Source organism: Euleptes europaea, chromosome 18 (assembly GCF_029931775.1).
Source record: "Euleptes europaea isolate rEulEur1 chromosome 18, rEulEur1.hap1, whole genome shotgun sequence".
NCBI classification, from domain to species: domain Eukaryota; kingdom Metazoa; phylum Chordata; class Lepidosauria; order Squamata; family Sphaerodactylidae; genus Euleptes; species Euleptes europaea.
Genome location: NC_079329.1, coordinates 15,363,932 through 15,385,414, shown reverse-complemented (window position 1 = coordinate 15,385,414; position 21,483 = coordinate 15,363,932). Strand labels below are relative to the sequence as shown.

The window sequence follows — 21,483 nt, the reverse complement described above, 5'->3', positions numbered from 1 at the left end:
TTTCTTGTCTTGTCTTGTCTTTTCTTTCTTTCTTTCTTTCTTTCTTTCTTTCTTTTTTCTTTTTTGTCATCTGGTCAAAGCTGACTTATGGCAACCCCATGGGGTTTTCAAGGCAAGAGACGGTCGGAGGTAGTTTGCCGTTGCCTGCCTCCTCGTCGAGCCCTGGATTTCCCATCCAAATACTAGCCAAGTCCGACCCTGCTTAAGATCTGACGAGATCAGGCTAGACTTAGCTATCCAGATCAGGGCTCCTGTGCTTATAGCTTGATTCTGTTGCATGTATGCTTTCAGAAAAACTGACCGAGGTCAGTCAAGCTTACACAGAAGCAAATATGCCTATTACTGCAAACCTAATGCCTAAAAAAATGAAGTTTTTTCTCCTAAATGAAGTTCTCCTAAAATCTGCCTTCAAGACCCATGGGGAACAACCCATGCGGGTTTTTCCGAACATGAATTTTATACACAGAAGGACCTCAATAGTAGACAAGTCAAGTTTATTAATACAGTCGACTGACCAATCACGTGCCAACCCATCAAAATTTCCAGACACAATAGTTTTGCACCGCAGAATCACAGACTGCCCGTACCTATAAAGGTGTAAGGTCAATAAAAGCAAACCCTGGTTAAAATTATCACATTAAAATTGATAAAATTGTAAAATAGTCTAACAATCATTCTCTAATAAAGCTCCGCGTATTTTAATAGCAACAGCGCAAAACTTGGCAGCTTGGAGTGTAACCGGAGGGTCTTATCCTAATAGGAGTTTCTTTGCCAAAAGCTCAACTGACTCATCAAGGAATTTACCAAGTAGGGGGGTAATAAGTTTGATCTAACTTTGTGGTAGAATGGGACATATCAGTGCATGTTCGATGGCTTCAATGTCCCCTGTTCCACACGGACATAACCTCTCTGATCTAGGGATCTTCTTATATTTCCCTTCTAAAACAGCCAATGGTAGGGCCTGGTAGGGTAAAGGCATTCCTATAATTAATAGACTCAAGATGATAAAAATAAGCTGCAGGTGAGACCAAGTATCTAGATTTATCAAGTACTAGGGAAAATGGTGATTTTCCAAGGTCTGGCTGGTGTCCAATGTCTTCCACCCTTTGCTTCAAGGAACTTGATGCTTGATCTACACCCATGGCTAACAGGGTAGGTGGAGAAAGGCCCAGGCAAGCAAGCTCAATAGTAAAATATATGTTCTGTGTGAAGATCCAAGATTCCACCCCCAAGACCACCAAATCAAGGGCTGGAAAGGCCTCTAACTATGGCTTTGGAGATCTCCACCAACACCAGTGAAAGCTGACAATATGTAGGTTGGCGTCTCAATTGTAGCATAACTCTGTGGCAGAGCACCTGATTTGTATGCCGAAGGTCCCAAGTTTAACCCCGGTATCTCCAGTTAAGACAGTGAGTGATGGGAAAGATGGGAGAACCAATCAGAGAACACAGTATGGGGCTAAATTGACGATTGTCAATTAGCACTCGGGAGATGGGCTCCACTTCCAGTTTGTTCAATCCAGTCCATGTAGGAGGTAATCCGGGTGTAGATGCCAGGTAGGTTGGCATTCGCACAGCCATACCCGAAGCTCACCACTCCAGCCAGAAACCAAGTGCCATTCTGCTTGCAGGCCAGGGGTCCCCCTGAGTCGCCCTGGAAAAGACAGAAACAAGGGAACATGGGACACAGTTGCATTTGTGTAAAAAGACAGGAAAGAGTTCACAGCCCATTCAAGGAAATGCTTCCTCCACCCCAGTCTAGACATGAGGGCAGGAAACCTGATTACAGTATATCAGTTGTAAGGGGGGGTGAACACTTAGCATACTCAGAGGCACTTCTTTCACCAGGGAAGACTCTTAGCATGCTCAGAGGCACTTCTTCTTTCACCAGGGAAGACGCTAAACTCATCTCTCTAGGAGAGCCAGCATGGTGTAGTGGTTAAGAGCAGCAGTTTGGAGCAGTGGACTTTGATCTGGAGAAACAGGTTTGATTCCCCACTCCTCCACATTAGCGGCGAAGGCTAATCTGGTGAACTGGATTTGTTCCCCCACTTCTACACACAAAGTCAGCTGGTTGACCTTGGGCTAGTCACAGCTCTCTTAGAGCTAGGGTTGCCAACTACCAGGTAGTTTTGGCAACAGCAGCACGAAGGCTCAACATGATATCAGTGTTGACTGTACAGCTAATTATTTACATTGTTTAATGACAAAAAATGAAAAATAAGCATTACATCATGCATGAAAATAATTGTAACATAAGGTAAGTACTCTAACAAGTACAAGGTTCAAGGCACCACCAAAGGAAATGAAAGAATGTCCACTGCACATGTAATATAGTCCAGAAACTTGACTGAAAAAGTTGCAACAAAAAGGTCCACCACAGAGTTGCTAGCAGTGTGAATGGCACGATGTAAGAAAGCAAAATTCCAACAAATGCAACTAATGCAAAGTTCCAAATGCAAATGATGCAGAGTTCCAAATGTTAAATTCCAAAATCAACAGAATGCAAAGTTCCAAATGCTAAATTCCAAGACGATACCTCCTGCTTGGTATGCGTTTCGCGTTTTGCTTCTTCAGTTGAATATCTTCTAAATGCAAATTGTCACCACAGTCTCAAAGATGACCCAGAGGGTTCATAGACCACAGGTTCTCCAATCCTCCAGAGAGGTACTACTACTACCAGGTAGTAGCAGGATATCTCCTGCTAATTCAACTGATCTCCAGCCGATAGAGATCAGATCACCTCGAGAAAAATGGTCACTTTGGCAATTGAACTCTATGGCATTGAAGTCCCTCCCTTCCCCAAACCCCGCCCTCTTCAGGCTCTGCCCCCAAAATCTCCCGCCGGTTGAGAAGAGGGACCTGGCAACCCTACTTAGAGCTCTCTCAGCCTCATCTACCTCATCACCATCATCATTCCTTTATTGGCATAAAAACATAATACAAAAAGCGTACAAAAGGAATGAAGAGATTAAACAGTGCCCTTTATGGCATAGTTAAAAGACAGTTACATCAAATAACGCTGTTTGTTGATACTGCCGTCTAATTAAACGTTTGGCCGGCTTTTTAAAGCAAACTTTAAAAACTGTGCCGCCGTCTCCAATATATGTGGTGAACAATTGTTCAATAAATAGGAAACGTTAAAAGAATCTGAAACTTTCTGTCTATTAACCAACAGGGGGCTTAAAAGTTCATTACGAGATTCTGTGTAGAAACTACAATAAAATAAGATGTGAGCAACCACCGTTTCAATACAATTGTTGCCACAAGGGCAATCTGCCTTCAAGTAGCGCAGATGGCAAAACATTAAATCTGGCCAGAGTAATGGTTCTACATTGAGAAGGATCACACAGGTGAGATAAGTATGGGGAGGGATGATAAACATCAAAAGGTACCCCTAAATTTGATGGGGAGCATGTTTTATTAGCAGCACTGTTTAGGTCTTGAAGTCCTATATCTAAGAGCCTGCATTTTATCCTTTGAAAAGCTTCTGCCTCAGTAAGCATAAGCAAGGAGTCGAGGTTAAAGCCAATAGATTCAATTTTGCTCTCAATATGTTGAAGCCACTTTGAAGCATGTGACTCCATGAGCATATAGTAGATAAGGGAAGAGAAATCTGCCTTAAAATGGAGGCATAACCAGAATTTTACAGTCATGAGCCACGCTCTTGTTTCAAGTAGAATTTGGCCAGTTTCCAAGCACAATGCGGCATATGGGACACAACAGGGCATGCCCATTATTTTTCGGAGGAATTTGGCTTGGGTGCGTTCCAGTGGATAACCTAGTGCACTAATCCAGACAGGAATTCCATACAGCAATTGCATGTTGACTTTGGCTTTAGTTAAAGACCTTAAGGGCAGTAGGAATATATTGATTTCCTCTATTGAAAAAAACCTGAATAATTGCTAATGAGCGAAGTTCTGCTGATTTAGTTGCAAATTGATAATGGGTTTTCCAAGATGCATTATGATGGAAATAAATGCCTAAATACTTAAAATATTTGACCTGCTCAAGTGAGTTGCCACCAATTATCCATTTAAGTGGTTTCCAGGACTTTGAGAATACCAGGACCTTAGATTTTCATCGTTCCACACCAGACCATTTGCAGTACAATACTCTATTAAGAGCTCTCTCAGGCCCACCTATCTAACAGGGTGTCTGTTTAGGGGGGGAGGGAAGGTGATTGTAAACTGGTTTGAGTCTCCCTTAAGGGGTAGAGAAAGTCGGCATACAAAAAACAACTCTTCTTCTTAAACTAGACATGATAGGGGCTACCGTACACATATCCACCCCATTCGTACATAAACGTAACTCAAAATTTTGCAGGAAGCACTCACTGCTCCGGTCAGCTGACCTCAGCTGACCTCCGGAGCTCTGCGTTGCTGTTAACTCTTGCTTATACAGCAACTGCTGTTGAAGATGTATAATGCTCACAGAAGATTTGTTCCATTGAACACTGTTCAGAAGGCGCTTTTGCGCCACAATGTGACTACAAGTCTTTTGCTAGGAACTGTGAAATTGCGGTCAGATGGCAAGATATAATTTAGTCTGAAGAAGCAGAATTCTATACCCGCGAAACAAGATTAAAACCCTGGATCTTGTCACATTGTGGCGCAACAGCACCTTGTGAAGTGTTCAAATCTTCTGTGAGCATTATACATCTTCAACAACAGTTGCTGTACAAGCAAGAGTTAACAGCAACGCAGAGCTCCGGAGGACGTTGCACGATTGCAAGCAGTGAGTGCTTCCTTAACGGGCGCAGCAGATTGCGGCAGCCGGCTAAAGAAATATTTGGTTCCAATTCCCTTGGCGTTTTAAAAGTTCAACAGTGAAAGTGCTATAGAACTATACAGTTGGAACAACCTTGTCTATAACAAATGTTTTTGTTGTAGAAATATTACTGTATACTTTATTTCGCTAGTAGTATAATTTGTAACTTTATGAAACTGGATAAATTGAAATACAAAAAGAGATTGTTTATAGTGGCTGCGTGTTGATATATGTTTTCCGTAAGGAATTTACCAAATTATTTGTTCAACACGCCCGAACCTCCAGGTATTGGCTGAAGATCTCCCGTGATTACAACTGATCTCCAGGCGATAGAAATCAGTTCCCCTGGAGAAAATGGCTGCTCTGGAAATTGGACTCTATGGCATTGAGGTCCCTCCCCTCCCTAAACCCCTCCCTCGTCAGGTTCCACCCCCAAAATCTCCAGGTATTTCTCAACCTGGAGCTGGGAACCCTACTTTCTCCCCAGATGGGGGCTCAAAGTAGCAGCCTATGACCCTTCTTTTAAGGTCATCATAACTACTTCCTCCCTGTTTCACCAACCCCATCTCATGTCTTGGGAAGCATTAATCCTGAAATCTCCAGGAAGAGACCTTCTAGCACCATCATCCTCCCAAATCTTTCTTCCCTGCTTGGCAGGGTTGCCAGCTCTGGGTTGGGAAATACCTTGACATTTTGGAGGTGGGGCTTAAGGAGGGTGGCATTTGGGGAAGGGGGAATTCAAAAGGGTACAATGCCATAGAATCCACCTTCCAAAGCATCCATTTTCTCCAGGTAAGCTGATCTCTGTCGCCTGGAGATCAGTTGTAATAGCAGATCTCCAGCCACCACCTGGAGGTTGGCAACCCTACTACTAGGTGCCAATTTCTAGCTGGAGGTGGGAACTGACCACCTTCAGGCTCCTGGAAGCAGAATTTCCCCCGCTTATTTACAGGAAGCACCTTCTTTCATGAAATCCCATCTGCTGCTAAATAATTCTGCCATCAAAAGTCACAGAAACCGTATTTAAAGGCCCATGTGTAAAAGAAACAAGAAGCCCTTGCCACACAGTTGGCCTCTTGCTCTCTGCTCCGTCTGAGCCAGAGATCTTACCTGGCAAGAATCCTTCTTCCCTTCCGGGTACCCAGCACAGATCATGTCTTCGTAGATCAGCCTGAAGCCTTCCGGCACATCTTCAGTGTTAGAGAAGGTGTAGTTGTGGTACATGCGGTTACAGTCCTCCACGCCTAGGATGGGCACTTCCACCTCCTGCAGGGTCCGAGTGGGAAAGGGGGCTGGGAAAGGGGTAGGGGGGACTGAGACTGGGCTCAAACTGGAGAAACAGACTCAATGTTTCTTCTCATGCTCACTGGGACTTTGGCATTGTGATCCCAAAGCAGAGTGATTCCTTCTAGGTCCACTGTAGTCAATAGTCTGACATAGGGTTGCCAACCTCCAGGTGGTGACTGAAGATCTCCCACTATTACAACTGGAGAAAATGGCCGCTTTCGCAATTGGACTCTTTGGCATTGAAGTCTCTGCCCTCTCCAAACCCCACCTTCCTCAGGCTCCACCCCCAAAATCTCCAGGTATCTCCCAACATAGATCTGGCAACCCTAGTCTTACAAGTCTGTAACTCTGCTTAGGACTGCATTGTACATATATGAAAAAAGGCACATATAAGGCACATATAAGAAAAAGGCACATCTTCACAAGGTAGAAGGCTAGACTTCCTTTTTTAAAATACAGTTGGGAATTCAGAATACCAGCTATACCTGTTTTTACAATGTGTGTGTGTGTTAAGTGCTGTCAAGTCGCTTCCGATTCATGGCAACCCTACGAATGAAAGTCCTCCAAAATGTCCTATCTTTGACAGCCTTGCTCAGATCTTGCAAATTGAAGGCTGTGGCTTCCTTTATTGAGTCAATCCATCTCTTGTTGGGTCTTCCTCTTTTCCTGCTGCTCTCAACTTTTCCTAACATGACTGTCTTTTCCAGTGACTCTTGTCACTCATGGCGTGACCAAAATACGATAGCCGCAGTTTAGTCATTTTAGCTTCTAGGGTCAGTTCTGGCTTGATTTTTTTTTTTTACAATGGTATACCAATATAACTGTTGGGGGAGCAACTTAGCATGCCTGGACATTAGGGGGCGCTACATCACTTTAAGTGCGTATAAGTGTTATCCCCTTGAATGGGATGTCCCTCTCTTGGTCTTAACCCTTTGATCCCTCCTCTCTCTGTGTGTCCATTGTTCTTCCCACCCTACACATGGATCTTCATGGAGTCACGTGTATAGGAGTCTCTCCTATAGAAACAATGCCTCATACTCTCATACACATGATGCCGGATCAGCTTGGCCTACTGTTGCCAACCTCCAGGTATTAGCTGGAGATCTCCTGCTATTGCAACTGATCTCCAGCCAAGAGAGATCAGTTCACCAGGAGAAAAGGGCCGCTTTGGCCATTGGACTTTATGGCATTGAAGTCCCTCCCCTCCCCAAACCCCACCCTCCTCAGGCTCCGCCCAAAAACTGTTGTGTCTAAATATAAGGGCTGGTATAAAACACTATGTAATATGCACACACATAAAAGCTTTAGAGAAGTTGGCATCCAAAGGCTTTGAGCCAACAAATCATACTCTCACTGCCTGGTACTGCCTCTCACCATAATGAGAGAGAGTTGTCTTTACAGACACAGTTACTCTTACATCTGTCCTTAGGAATGTAGTTTCTGTTTCCTAGCTCACAAGATCAAGCACCCACTTAGTTACGCCTTCGGGCAACATCTATAGGCTATGCTAATTAACTTACTGGTAGACACCTAATGTGTATTGGTTCTTTTGTAATACGAATTTTTTGTTTCCTTGTAAGGCAATGTACCTTCCCCCGATCCTAAGGTATAAAGGATCTATCCCATGCTTTGTTCCTTTGTGAGTAACCCAGTGCCTTATCTGTGGTTAACTCACCCAGCTCTGTGTCTAGCTAAATAAAGAACTGTTTACTTTTGAACTTAACCTCCTCCTTGCTGTCTGTTCACTGGACTCTAAAGACAGCCAGGCACTTCAAAACCTCCCGCCAATGGCGAAGAGGTACTTACCAACCCTAGGCCCCACCAAGCTCCTTCTTACCTCCCTGATAGAGGTGGCCCCAGCCGGTGACCCAGCATGACATTCCAGCGGGGAAGGGGTCCGGATCCAAAGTATCAGGCAGACAGATGGGCTTGATGGTCTGGGAGAACCGGACGGGCTCTTCCAGCTGCAGGAGTGCGATGTCAGTGCCCAGATTGGATCCAGTGTAATACGGATGCACTATGATTTTGCTGATGCCGGACGAGACCATGCTGGGCAAAGGTTTGGAAAGCTCATATTCTCCCAGGTGCACTCGATACTCGTCTGGGACCAGCGGTCTGGATGGAAATCCAAAAAAAAAATTAGGGCGAGCGTCAAACTTATTTTTTACAAGAGCCGGATGTGACATAAATGTCACTTGGTTGGGCCAGGCCATGCCTCGCCAGCCCAGATCAGGACTTAAGGAGGTGGCTGCCTCAGCTGGCTCGCTGGCTGGATAGGAGCTCTCAAGGGGCTCTGTGTTTGGCACCCCTTCTGCTAAGTTTAAGCCTATACTCACTCTCAGCGTTCATTTGGCCTGGAGACCAAGCCTTATGAGGAAAGGCTGAAGGATAGGGTTGCCAGGTCCCTCTTTGCCACCAGCAAGAGGTTTTCAGGGTGGAGCCTGAGGGTGGGGGTTGGAGAGGGGGGAGACTTCAATGCCATAGAGTCCAATTGCCAAAGCGGCCATTTTCTCCAGGTGAACTGATCTCTACCGGTTGGAGATCAGTTGTAATAGCAGGAGATCTCCAGCTAGTTCCTAGAGGTTGGCAACCCTACTAATTAGGACTGCCAACCTCCAGGTGGGACTAACACAAACAATCACCTATGCTGAAATAGTTAATGCTAAGAATAAACAGCAGCACGAAGGCTCTAAGTTTAAAATACCACGAGTTGAGACGAAATGTAATCAATATAATAACAACCAAATCTGTTTGTCCAAGGTAAGTATATTATAAGCATACACCAGGTAGGACTCAAGACTCATAAACATATGCAAACATTAACACATTCACAAATAGTAATACAGGTTGCTTCACCTCAGAGACTGATACAATAGTAGTCTCTAAAAATAATACAGGTTGCTTCACCACAAATGAATAACAGCAGAAAACACTAGGTTAATTCACCCTAAGAGTATAATATAAATCATTTCCATGCAAACAAAAGGAAAACAGTGTGTTCTGTAAATCAGTCAACTTTCCATTTTCTTCAAAGCAACAACAAAATAAGTTTCCATTTTCTTCAAAGCAACAACAAAATTTTCTATGGCAGCACCCGAGATGATCCTCTCAAGATGGTAGCCCATAAATTCATTCACAGCATCAAGCACAAGACGACACCTCCGGATTGGTGAACGTTTCGCTTAAGAACAGCTTCTTCAGTTATGTTCAGGGCAATGCCTCTGTGAACAATATTTAGATTGTATAAAAGCTGTGTGGTTACGTGGAATATTATCATCACAAAATATAAATAAAGGATCAGTCTTACCGATGTAATGTTTAACTTCTATCTTATGCGAATATAACAAAAATCCTGTAGATGGGCATAAAAGCCTCTATAATAGAAAATATATGTAATGAATAAGAAATCTAAACATAGATTAATCATGAGTGACTAGCAATATTAAGGCAGCAAAGAGACAGAGATACAGGAAAACAGCTTACCCGAGTAGAAAGAAAGGCGACCCAATGGGTTCTCCTAGTTTCAATTGAAATACTGAATCTAGTGAAAGCCTAGTGGTAATTTAAGGAGCGAAGATACAGAGTCCCAGCTGTATGACATAATTACAAACCTCATCTCAGTGTGGTAAGGGAGCAGAGCGGTAAAGACTTAGAGAAAGCAGCCCAGGTCGAATTCGTTGTTAAGACCGGCTGGGGCCAGGGTTTTAAATAAGAATATCATTTTCATCTCCTGCCTGTGTAATACCGTGGGGATATCTTCCTTCTGATAAGATTTGGAGGAATACTTCCATAAAACGAAAAATAATAGATCGTCCTCTGTGTGGCCCATCTTCACAAAATGCTCTGTTAATGGAGCATCCAGTACGCGTGCGCGTATTCGCGTTCTATGTTCAGCAATGCACACTTTTAATTGTCTAGACGTGGAGCCTATATATAAAAGAGAACAGGGACATTTGACCACGTAAATTACGTTTTGAGATAAACAATTGCTGAACTGTTTGATATGGTAGTTAAATCTGAAGGCGGTCGAACTGACTTCCTTCACGGGTAGGCAAAACTTGCACATCGCGCATGTGCCACATTTGAAGTGGCCATGCGGTTTAGATTTCAATTTCTTAAGGAGGCAGTCCGTTTTGACTAGACAATTTTTCAATGATTGTGTTTTCCTTAGTCCTAATAACGGTGTTTCCTGACACCCTGGCACGCTCTGTAATAAATGCCAATGACGAAGAATTATTTTCCTAATTTCTCCTGACAGGTGGGTGAACTGTAAAGAGGCATACACTCTTGGTGTCGACTCCCGAGGTTCCTTACTGGATAGCAATTCCTTTCGTGTTTTATCTGCCACCTTCATTAGAGCTTGCAAGGTGACTTGATCATCATATCCTCTCGTTTTTAATTTATTAATCAGACGTTCTGCAGCTTGGTGATAATCCTTTTCCAAAGTGGAATTTCTTTTTAATCTTAACAGATGACTGAAGGGAAGGTTACGCTTGAGATGGAGGGGATGATGCGACTAGAAATGTAATCCAGCCCCCAGATCCGTAGGCTTGTGAAAAGGCTTGACAGCTACTGTGTTCTGTGCGGTCCTAAAGACCGTCACATCAAGATAAGCAAGGGCAGTGTTGCTCCAATTGCCTGTGAATTTTAGATGCGGATCAAATGAATTAATCCAAGTAAGAACTCAAAATTAGAAACAGAGTCTATAATGAGAAACAAATCATCTATATACCTAAAATAAGTGGTAATGTGCTGATGAAAAAATTCACTGCTGAACAAATGCTTTTCCTCGAATGAAATCATATATAGGTTCGCTGTGGAGGGAGCGAAGGCTGCCCCCATAGCAACCCCTTGTGTTTGGACATAGAATTGATCTCCATATCTAAAAAAATTGTTCTCAAAAATGATATCCACCAAAGACAAAAGAAAATGTGTAGGAGGCTGAAGCACTGATCGGGAATCCAATTTGTCCTGGATAATATTGCGTGCATCTTCCAAAGGTATGTTAGTGTACAAGGCAGATACGTCTAAGGACACAAAGACTGCTTCAGGGGGTAACGGTAAGTTTTCAATATTGTTAATAAATTCCCGTGTGTCTTTAATGTACGAGGGAGTCATTTTACTAAAGGGCTGCAAAAAAGAATCTAAGAACTTAGAGAGTGGCTCTAATAAGCTTCCCACTGCAGAGATGATGGGACGACCTGGTGGATCAATAAGCGTTTTATGAACCTTGGGAAGACTGTAAAAAATAGGAACTCTAGAACTTTGAGTCATTAAATAGTCAGCTGTGGGTTTGTCTATATAATTCAAAGCAAGCCCTTCAAAAATGACTGTTTTGATTATATTCAAAATTTTAAAGGTGGGATCCGAAGGAATAGTTTTATAAAAACGGCAATCCTGTAGCTGTCTGAGATTTTCAGTATGGTAACGTACTGAATCCTGAATAACGATGGCCCCGCCCTTATCTGCAGGTCTGATAATTATAGAAGAATCATTAGAAAGATTCTGAAGAGTGGTATAATCTTCAGGAGAAAAATTAGAAGGATTATCTTTACGCCATGCTTTACGTTTTTCTAGTTTGTCAATGTCCCTAAGAACCAAAAACTGGAAGGTATTGATGAAATGACTGGGATTCTTGGGTGTAAAAGATGATTTTGGATGAAAATTCCTGATGGGACCGGCTTGTTCTCCAAAGAATTCTTTTAGTTTAATGTTCCAAAAAAATTTAAAAAGGTCTACTCTAGTCTGAAATGCCGAATAACGGGGTGTGGGAACAAAGCCCAGACCCAAATTAAGAATGCGCTCCTCTTCCATAGAGAAGTTCCTAGAGGATAAGTTAATTATCAAGTTTGTTGGCGCGGCTGAGGTCTGCGGCGAGGGGGACCCCGTTGTGGTCTCGGGGCGTATGAAAAATCCCGTCGGGGAGGGCGGAGAAAATAAGACGAACCATAAGAACCCCCGCTGGAAAAGCTAGAGCCCGCCTGATCCGAGGATGAGGCTTCAGAATCAGAGCCCTCTCTAGGTTCTGCCCTGTCCCTAGAAGCGCGCTGCTGGGCGCCTTGTCCAAGCCAAAAATAAACTCTGTTGCGCGCATAGTCCTCTCGATCCCGTGAGAATTTCTTATGTTTATATGCATCGATTTCAGCTGCATATTTTTCTAGATCATTTTACAATTTGGTCAATTGACTTTTAAAATCCTCTTCCGGAAGGCCAGTTTTCACTTCCGTTTTTAATTGGTCCACTAATTCTTTAGACATTTCAGCTTCTCTAAGAGACCGTTCAATTACAAGCATCATAAGGTCAACCGAACATTTATTGAGTATAGACACCCATTTATCATTGAACTCCTTGTCTGATCTACATAATGCAGGGGATTTCTGGATCCGTAATCCCCTAGGGATTATATCATTATTGATGTACTCGGAAAGTGTCACCGCATGTGACTCTGCCCTAATAGTCCTGCGCATTGTGTTCCAAATCTTGGACATATCTTTATTTTGTGTATTGCTCTGCAACGGTTTTTTAGGAAGCATTTTAAAAATGCGTTCTTTATCGGAGCTAGTATAACTAAATAATGTAAATTTCTGAGCCATAGTCTAGTAATACTAACACAAACAATCACCTATGCTGAAATAGTTAATGCTAAGAATAAACAGCAGCACGAAGGCTCTAAGTTTAAAATACCACGAGTTGAGAAGAAATGTAATCAATATAATAACAACCAAATCTGTTTGTCCAAGCTAAGTATATTATAAGCATACACCAGGTAGGACTCAAGACTCATAAACATATGCAAACATTAACACATTCACAAATAGTAATACAGGTTGCTTCACCTCAGAGACTGATACAATAGTAGTCTCTAAAAATAATACAGGTTGCTTCACCACAAATGAATAACAGCAGAAAACACTAGGTTAATTCACCCTAAGAGTATAATATAAATCATTTCCATGCAAACAAAAGGAAAACAGTGTGTTCTGTAAATCAGTCAACTTTCCATTTTCTTCAAAGCAACAACAAAATAAGTTTCCATTTTCTTCAAAGCAACAACAAAATTTTCTATGGCAGCACCCGAGATGATCCTCTCAAGATGGTAGCCCATAAATTCATTCACAGCATCAAGCACAAGACGACACCTCCGGATTGGTGAACGTTTCGCTTAAGAACAGCTTCTTCAGTTATGTTCAGGGCAATGCCTCTGTGAACAATATTTAGATTGTATAAAAGCTGTGTGGTTACGTGGAATATTATCATCACAAAATATAAATAAAGGATCAGTCTTACCGATGTAATGTTTAACTTCTATCTTATGCGAATATAACAAAAATCCTGTAGATGGGCATAAAAGCCTCTATAATAGAAAATATATGTAATGAATAAGAAATCTAAACATAGATTAATCATGAGTGACTAGCAATATTAAGGCAGCAAAGAGACAGAGACACAGGAAATACCGTAGGCTTGTGAAAAGGCTTGTAATTATGTCATACAGCTGGGACTCTGTATCTTCGCTCCTTAAATTACCACTAGGCTTTCACTAGATTCAGTATTCAATTGAAACTAGGAGAACCCATTGGGTCGCCTTTCTTTCTACTCGGGTAAGCTGTTTTCCTGTGTCTCTGTCTCTTTGCTGCCTTAAAATTGCTAGTCACTCATGATTAATCTATGTTTAGATTTCTTATTCATTACATATATTTTCTATTATAGCTTTTATGCCCATCTACAGGATTTTTGTTATATTCGCATAAGATAGAAGTTAAACATTACATCGGTAAGACTGATCCTTTATTTATATTTTGTGATGATAATATTCTACGTAACCACACAGCTTTTATACAATCTAAATATTGTTCACAGAGGCATTGCCCTGAACATAACTGAAGAAGCTGTTCTTAAGCGAAACGTTCACCAATCCGGAGGTGTCGTCTTGTGCTTGATGCTGTGAATGAATTTATGGGCTACCATCTTGAGAGGATCATCTCGGGTGCTGCCATAGAAAATTTTGTTGTTGCTTTGAAGAAAATGGAAACTTATTTTGTTGTTGCTTTGAAGAAAATGGAAAGTTGACTGATTTACAGAACACACTGTTTTCCTTTTGTTTGCATGGAAATGATTTATATTATACTCTTAGGGTGAATTAACCTAGTGTTTTCTGCTGTTATTCATTTGTGGTGAAGCAACCTGTATTATTTTTAGAGACTACTATTGTATCAGTCTCTGAGGTGAAGCAACCTGTATTACTATTTGTGAATGTGTTAATGTTTGCATATGTTTATGAGTCTTGAGTCCTACCTGGTGTATGCTTATAATATACTTACCTTGGACAAACAGATTTGCTTGTTATTATATTGATTACATTTCTTCTCAACTCGTGGTATTTTAAACTTAGAGCCTTCGTGCTGCTGTTTATTCTTAACCTCCAGGTGGGGCCTAGAGATAGGGTTGCCAGCTCCAGGTTGGGAAATACCTGGAGATTTTTGGGATGGAGCCTGAAGAGGGCAGGGTTTGGGGAGGGCGGGGCGGGACGGGACTTCAGTGCCATAGAGTCCAATTGACAATGCAGCCATTTTCTCCAGGGGAACTGTTTTCTGTTGCCTGGAGATCAGTTGTAATAGCGGGAGATCTCCAGCCACCACCTGGAGCTCTGAAGCCTGCTTGTTCTTCCAGCAGTATGTTGTCTCTATCAATCCAGTCGAGAAGCTTCCAGTATAAATATCTTGCGGAAAGTTTACTGACAGTGCTAAGAAGGCTGATTGGGCGATAGTTAGCAGGGCCTGATTTTTCTTCTTTTTCATATATTGGCACAATAATTTTAAGTCCCCAGTTGGAAGGGATGTGAGCTAATTGGTTTATATGAGTAAAGAGGCCTGCAAGCATTTGGGCCCACCAGTCTGCGTTTGACTAAATCATCTCTGTGGTTATCAATTATATCACATCCAGGGGCCTTTCCAGGTCTTAGTTGATTTATTAATCTGCTACCTTCTTTAGCCATTACCGGAGGCCAGTCGGGAGATCTCCAGCCACCACCTGGAGGTTTAGCAAAAAACACGATGACCTATATATTGTCGAAGGCTTTCACGGTCAGAGTTCATCGGTTCTTGTAGGTTTTCCGGGCTGTGTGACCGTGGTCTTGGTATTTTCTTTCCTGATGTTTCGCCAGCAGCTGCGGCAAGCATCTTCAGAGGAGTAACACTGAAGGACAGTGTCTCTTAGTGTCAAGTGAGTAGGAAGAGTAATATATAGTCAGAAGGGAGTTGGGTTTGAGCTGATTCATTGTCCTGCAAATTAAAGGTATGTGCTAATCAATGTCCTGTAAGTATCAAGATAATGTGTTAATGAGGGTGTGATATGTTAATGTGGAACCATTGTATCCTGAAGTGATCTGTTAACATGTGGAATCCAAAGCTAATCCGCATGGCTAGTGTGGACTGTAGTCTTTGTTAGTCTGGAGGTTTTCAGGACAGGAAGCCAAGCCTTATTCATTCTTAAACTCTCTTCTTTTCTGTTAAAGTTGTGCTGATGTTTATGAATTTCAATGGCTTCTCTGTGCAATATGACAAAATATTTGGTAGAATTGTCCAGTATTTCAGCGTCTTGGAATAAGACCCTGTTTCCTGTTTGGGTCAGTCCATGTTCAGCCACTGCTGATTTCTCAGGTTGGCCAAGTCTGCAGTATCTTTCATGTTCTTTTCTCCTTGTGTGTATGCTTCGTTGTGTGGTCCCAATGTAAACCTGTCCACAACTGCAAGGTATACGATATACTCCTGCAGAGGTGAGGGGGTCTCGTTTGTCTTTTGCTGATCGTAGCATCTGTTGTATTTTCTTGGTGGGTTTAAACACTGTTTGTAGGTTATGTTTTTTCAAAAGTTTCTCCATGCTATCAGTTACTCCTTTAATAAATGGCAAGAATACCTTTCCTATGCTGAAATAACAAAGTTAGTTGCAACAACCAGCATATGGGCTCAAATTTAAGATATGCGGTGTACAATATAATATACCACTTAGTATACTTTATAATAATGAACACAAACTGATTTGAAATTAAAGAAAAATAGTGTTATTGTCACACATAATATTCAAAATTGGTGTTGAATTCACACACATGTCAATATCATAAACATATGATATTGGGGTTGTGTATATGTTTATGATATTGACATGTGTGTGAATTCAACACCAATCTAGAATATTATATGGGACAATGACACTATTTTTCTTTAATTTCAAATCAGTTTGTGTTCATTATTAAAAAGTATACTAAGTGGTATATTATATTGTACACCACATATCTTAAATTTGAGCCCATATGCTGGTTGTTGCAACCACCTGGAGGTTGGCAATCCCACCTAAAGATCTCCTAGAATTACAACTGATCTCACTTACAGAGATGAATTCCCTTGGAGAAAATGGCTGCTTTGGTGGGTCGGCTCTATCCTCAAAGCTCCAGGAATCTCCCAGCCCAGAGCTGGCATCTCCATCTGGCTCACCACTCTACATCAGAGACCAAATAAATACCAAAACCAAGGAGATGCTAATTGATTAGCCAGCATGGGAGTGTAATAGCTGTATCCTGATGCCTAGTAATAGTAACTCATATTTATATAGAAAATTTGAGTGTTCAATACATCTCATTCACGTTCTCTCAGTACTCAAGATAAAAAGATTGGTCCAATGAGCCACTCCTCACCTGGACACCCATATTCCAGGTTCGCAAATAATTGATTCTAATCACAACTCACAGATTATACCATTTTGGCATTAGTGACGGTAGAATTGGTCCATTGTTGAATTTATACTGATCCTGGCACAACTCATTGCCATCCCTCTGTCTCCCCCTAGTGGTGCAGAGGACATAGTGCCTCCTCAGCCTCTTTTCCTCACCCATCGAAGCAATGCGCGGCCGTCACCACCCACTGGGACGAGATGAGGCTCCCGCCACAAATGTGCAGCCTGTTGTTCCGTATGCTGACTTGCCAGGGCCATTCCCCTTCATCAGCCTTCTCCCCCCCAACGATCCGAGGGGAAGACACTTTGGGCCGGCCACAGGCTATGGGGAGAAGCGAGAGAGGCATAAGATCAGGCACGGGAGAGGGCAGAGCTTAGGTGAGCATTCTTCCACAGCAAATACAACCCCAGCCCCAGTCTGACTCCTTATTCAACAGCTGCCAAAAATCCACATTCAGGGAACTACTCTAACATTCTGGATCCAAAACTATCTGTCTATAATTCTGTATGACAGGCAGTGTAGAACAGTGGTTACAGTGTTGGTCCAAAATCGAGAGGGCATTTTCAACTTTCCACCCTGAACTCTGCTGAGTGACCAGTCACTCTTTCTCAGCCTAATCTGCCTTACAGGGCAGGCGTATTGTGGAGAGACAAATGGTTCTTTCCCATGAAGGGATTCAGAGGCAACAAACACTAAGTGTTGAAGGAAAAGAGACAGATTTTTATTGAAATCTCTCTGGTGACAGAGAAGAGAAATATTTTGCCTCTTGGCAATACTGCAGGTTACCAGTACAGGTTGTATGGATAAAATGGAGGTGGGGAGAATATGGTAAGCTGCTTTGAGTCCCCATTGGCGATGAGAGTGAGTATAAATATCAAAATAAACAAAAATCAATTAATTTCATCTTTCCTTCCAAACGGTTCGGCGAGGGATGCAAGAGATGCTCTCAGCACAGCCGTATGAGGTAAAATGGACTGCGAGCTTATGAATGGCCCAAAGTCATCTTCTGAGCTTCACAGCTATATGGGTATTTGAGCCTCAGAAGTCATCGAAGAGTCAGTGTGTTGTGGAAAATGACAAAGTGACCTTCCTTACAAGTGAGGATTACTGACAGGTGTTAAGTGCTTGGAATGCTTTGAAGCATTACAAATGGGGCGGGGCACTGGAGGAATCAGGTGCAGCAATGCTCCTTTGAGATCTACCACTGCCGCCAAAGTGGATTCCTGGCTACTGCGAAGAAGAAAAACCCATTTTTAAATTTTAAAAAATAGAAGAAGGGCAAAAATAACCCGTAGCCTTTAGCAGGGCTATGCCACCAAGAAAGGTGGCATAGCTTTGCCACCATGGGAGGCGGCATTCCTGGGGCAAAAGGGACTAGGAAGCTACCTAAAGGAAGCTCTGCCCCCAGGAACACCTCCTGGGACGCTGGCACAGGAACTTGCACCAGATGGACCCCAGAGGGAGGCTACGCTGGCAGGGGAGGCTGGTGTAGCTCCGCAGAACCCAGGCGCCAGTGGAAATGCCCCTGTGCCAGCACAAGTGCCCATTATCACAGGATAAATGGGGATTTAATCCAGCACGGGGTCATGTTGGCTCCTAAGTTGATTCAGGGCAGGGTTTAGGAATGCGCCCTAAATCTAAAAACAGGATCCGGACTTCTGTGGGGGGGGGGGACATTCCTTTCTGAAGATCCTAAAACTCCTAATTCATAAAGCTTCCACCGCCTGTTTCCAACCACAGGAACCTCTTTCCTGTCAAAGCCAAAGACTGAGTAGTGTCTGGCAATCCTGACTCCCAGTTAGCTATGTATAGGTACATCTTTTTTACAGTAAAACGTGGCTGTCTTCCTTACCAGAGGGCATGGTATCAGCTCCTGGAAAAGAATTGGGGGAAAGGAGAGAGGGGGTAATATTTAGAGCAGATATTTTGGACCCCTCCCAGTGCTTTTCAAGTTTTAAAGCCAAAATGGCATTTCGTAAAATGCAGAATCTTCGCCTCAGTATTTTTCAAGCATTAAAGCCAAAATGGCATCTTTCATAAAATGCACAATTTTTGCCTCAGTATTTTTCAAGTGTTAAAGCCAAAATGGCATCTTTTGTAAAATGCACAATCTTCACCTCAGTATTTTTCAAGTTTTAAAGCCAAAATGGTATATTTCATAAAATGCACAACTTTCGCCTCAGTATTTTTCAAGCATTAAAGCCAAAATGGCATCTTTCATAAAATGCCTAATCTTCACCTCAGTGCGGCAAGTGCCACTATTGCCTGTCCTCTGTATCAAGCAATGTAGACGCCACTGTCTTCCCTGTGCTGAAGTGGTGATGTGCATGCTGAGGGAGGGAGGAGAGGTATACACTTTACTACACCCCCAAACATAATGATTAAAAGGGGCTAATGAATAGCTGAAGAGGTTATCTGAAGTTATCTGAAGAAGTGAGCTGTGACTCCCGAAAGATCATACCCTGCCAGAAATTTTGTTAGTCTTTAAGGAGCTACTGGGTTCTTGCTCTTTTTCTGGGTCATATTTTTCGGCATGCCTAGGATGTCCTCTGAAGGCAGAGAGAATTGTACATTGTCTGTGGGTAACCTGGTTTTGCATTTGCCACAGGGGCCAGCCACTTCATGGTTAGATATCGTGGCGCGAAATGTGCGTGGAATTCTATCCAGGGTGCTTTCACACATGCTGAATAATGCACTTTCATTCCACTTTCAATGCACTTTAATGATTGTTTGCAAGTGGATTTTGCCATTTCACACAGTAAAATCCAGCTGCAAAGTGCATTCAAAGTGGATTGAAAACAGATTATTTGGCATGTGTGAAAGTGCTCTTCGTCTCAAGTAGCACTTAGCTTTCAAGCAACCAGAGTTTTGTTCCGCTGTCTGTGTCACTGGCCCCTCTGGCTAGCCACATTTCTTATTATCAACCTGTCAGCTAGCCACTAAGACCATTTCAGTTTGATAGCGGGAAAGCTTGCAATGCCAACTGCGGCACACATGAGTGTTGGAAGATTGTTGAAACGAGTGAGCAAGACTTGCAGAAGAAACTGGAGAAACAGTAAGGCGAAAGAAAACTGTGCATTAAATCAACTGCTCAGCAATGAAATAGCATACGTGTATCAAAATCAGCTTTTAACTCACCATTTAGCAGAGGCAGCGTCAGAAGCCATAGAAGGAGCACTTTCATCCTGGCCATGTTGTCAGTCTCCTCACTTTTCTGAGCAATGTCATTTAAAGCCATTTTAAAGTCAGGACAAGACATTTTCAAGCAGAAATGTATTGGCAGGGTCATAAAAAGAACAACAAAGCTTCCATCCTGAAAGAATAAGGAACTACTGCCCCCCTTCCCCGCAAGACAGAAAGAACTGAGGACTCCTGCTAATTGTCTAGATGGAAAAAGCAAAGAGTCAACAGACTCCCTGTGCTTCTAACCTGTTCGAAGAAGCTTGGATTGAGGATCCTGGCTCTCTGTCCCCATTTCTGTAGCCTCTGCATACCTCCTTCCACAGCTGTTCCAGGTGGGAAAAATGCCTCAAGAATTGGAGGGGATGGTGCCACCCCATGCCAGCTCCCTGAGACCAGCCACATAGAGTGAGTTAGAGAAAGAGAAGGTGCCTTGGTTCCAAAGATTAATATGCTTTCTAAATATGATTTTTTTTGCCCTGACCTGGATAGCCCAAGCTAGCCTGATCTCATCAGATCTCGGAAACTAAGCAGGGTCAGCAATGGGAGACCAACAAGGAAGCCCAGGGTTGCTTTGCAGAGGCAAGCAATGGCAAACCACCTCCGAACTTCTGTTGCCTTGAAAACCCCACAGGATCGCTGTAAGTCAGCTGTGATTTGTTGGCAAATCACACGCACTAAAATTTTGAACTTCTGGAACTCATTAGTCTGTGTCTGCATTTGTCTCCTATTGACCAAGATGCGTAAATGGGAGGAAAAGAGCAGCGATTTAAATGAGGCGATTGGTTTTAGGCGTCCGAGGGATCCCTCTTGCTTCGGGCCTCTCCCCCCACCAGCAGAACGTTCGCTTTTCTTTTCCGCTTCCAGAATTTATGCAAGATTGGATCAAAGTACTTACCTATCTTCCCACTTCTCCTCTTCCTATTCCAGGTATGTGCATGGATGCGCACTGCCTACAATTAAGGTGAGGTGGGTCACAGCTGCCAGCAGAGCAGCATAGACTTTTGTCTTCAGGTAGTCCCGGCAGACTACCAACGCTACAATAAAGTTTGCCTTTATCAATCCTATGTACACTGTATTAAAAGATAACGAAACCCCACCCAAGTATGCAAACTAAGGAACCTTTATGATTGGCTTACCTAGAAGTTCCTGATTTCGGTCACTACATAAATTATACGTCGATATCCCATAAGGCGGCTGCGACTTGATGGCACTTTACACACACACATCCCTATTACATTGGTGAGTTTTGAATCCTCTGAGCGTTAATCAAATTTGGGATTCTGTACTTCTCACCTTTTGCATAAGCAACGAGGCTTGTTGCCAGTTTCACAACTTCTTGCCCTTCAGTGTATTGGAAGCATCTTATCTTATAAAAAGGAAAGGCTCCTAGTCTTTATGGGCACAAAGGCATCGGTTTCAACAATGTGGGCTGAAGCCTTTGACAAAAATACAGGAGCTAAGTCTGGAAGAGATCTCAGGAGCCATCTAGTCCAGTAGCTAAGCCACATCAAAAG

General features: G+C 42.7%; 1 protein-coding gene across 1 annotated transcript; it reads right to left on the bottom strand.

The window, feature by feature from the left end:
• Positions 1-1,474: 1,474 nt before the first annotated feature.
• On the bottom strand, positions 1,475-19,979 carry LOC130490460 (serine protease 33-like). The gene is made up of 6 exons (XM_056864288.1): positions 19,925-19,979; positions 18,639-18,659; positions 16,942-17,107; positions 7,895-8,172; positions 5,881-6,062; positions 1,475-1,654 (listed from the first exon to the last, which is right to left on the bottom strand). The coding sequence occupies exons 1-6, from the start codon at positions 19,977-19,979 to the stop codon at positions 1,475-1,477; spliced, it is 882 nt and encodes a 293-aa protein (XP_056720266.1).
• Between the last annotated feature and the right edge of the window lie 1,504 nt (positions 19,980-21,483).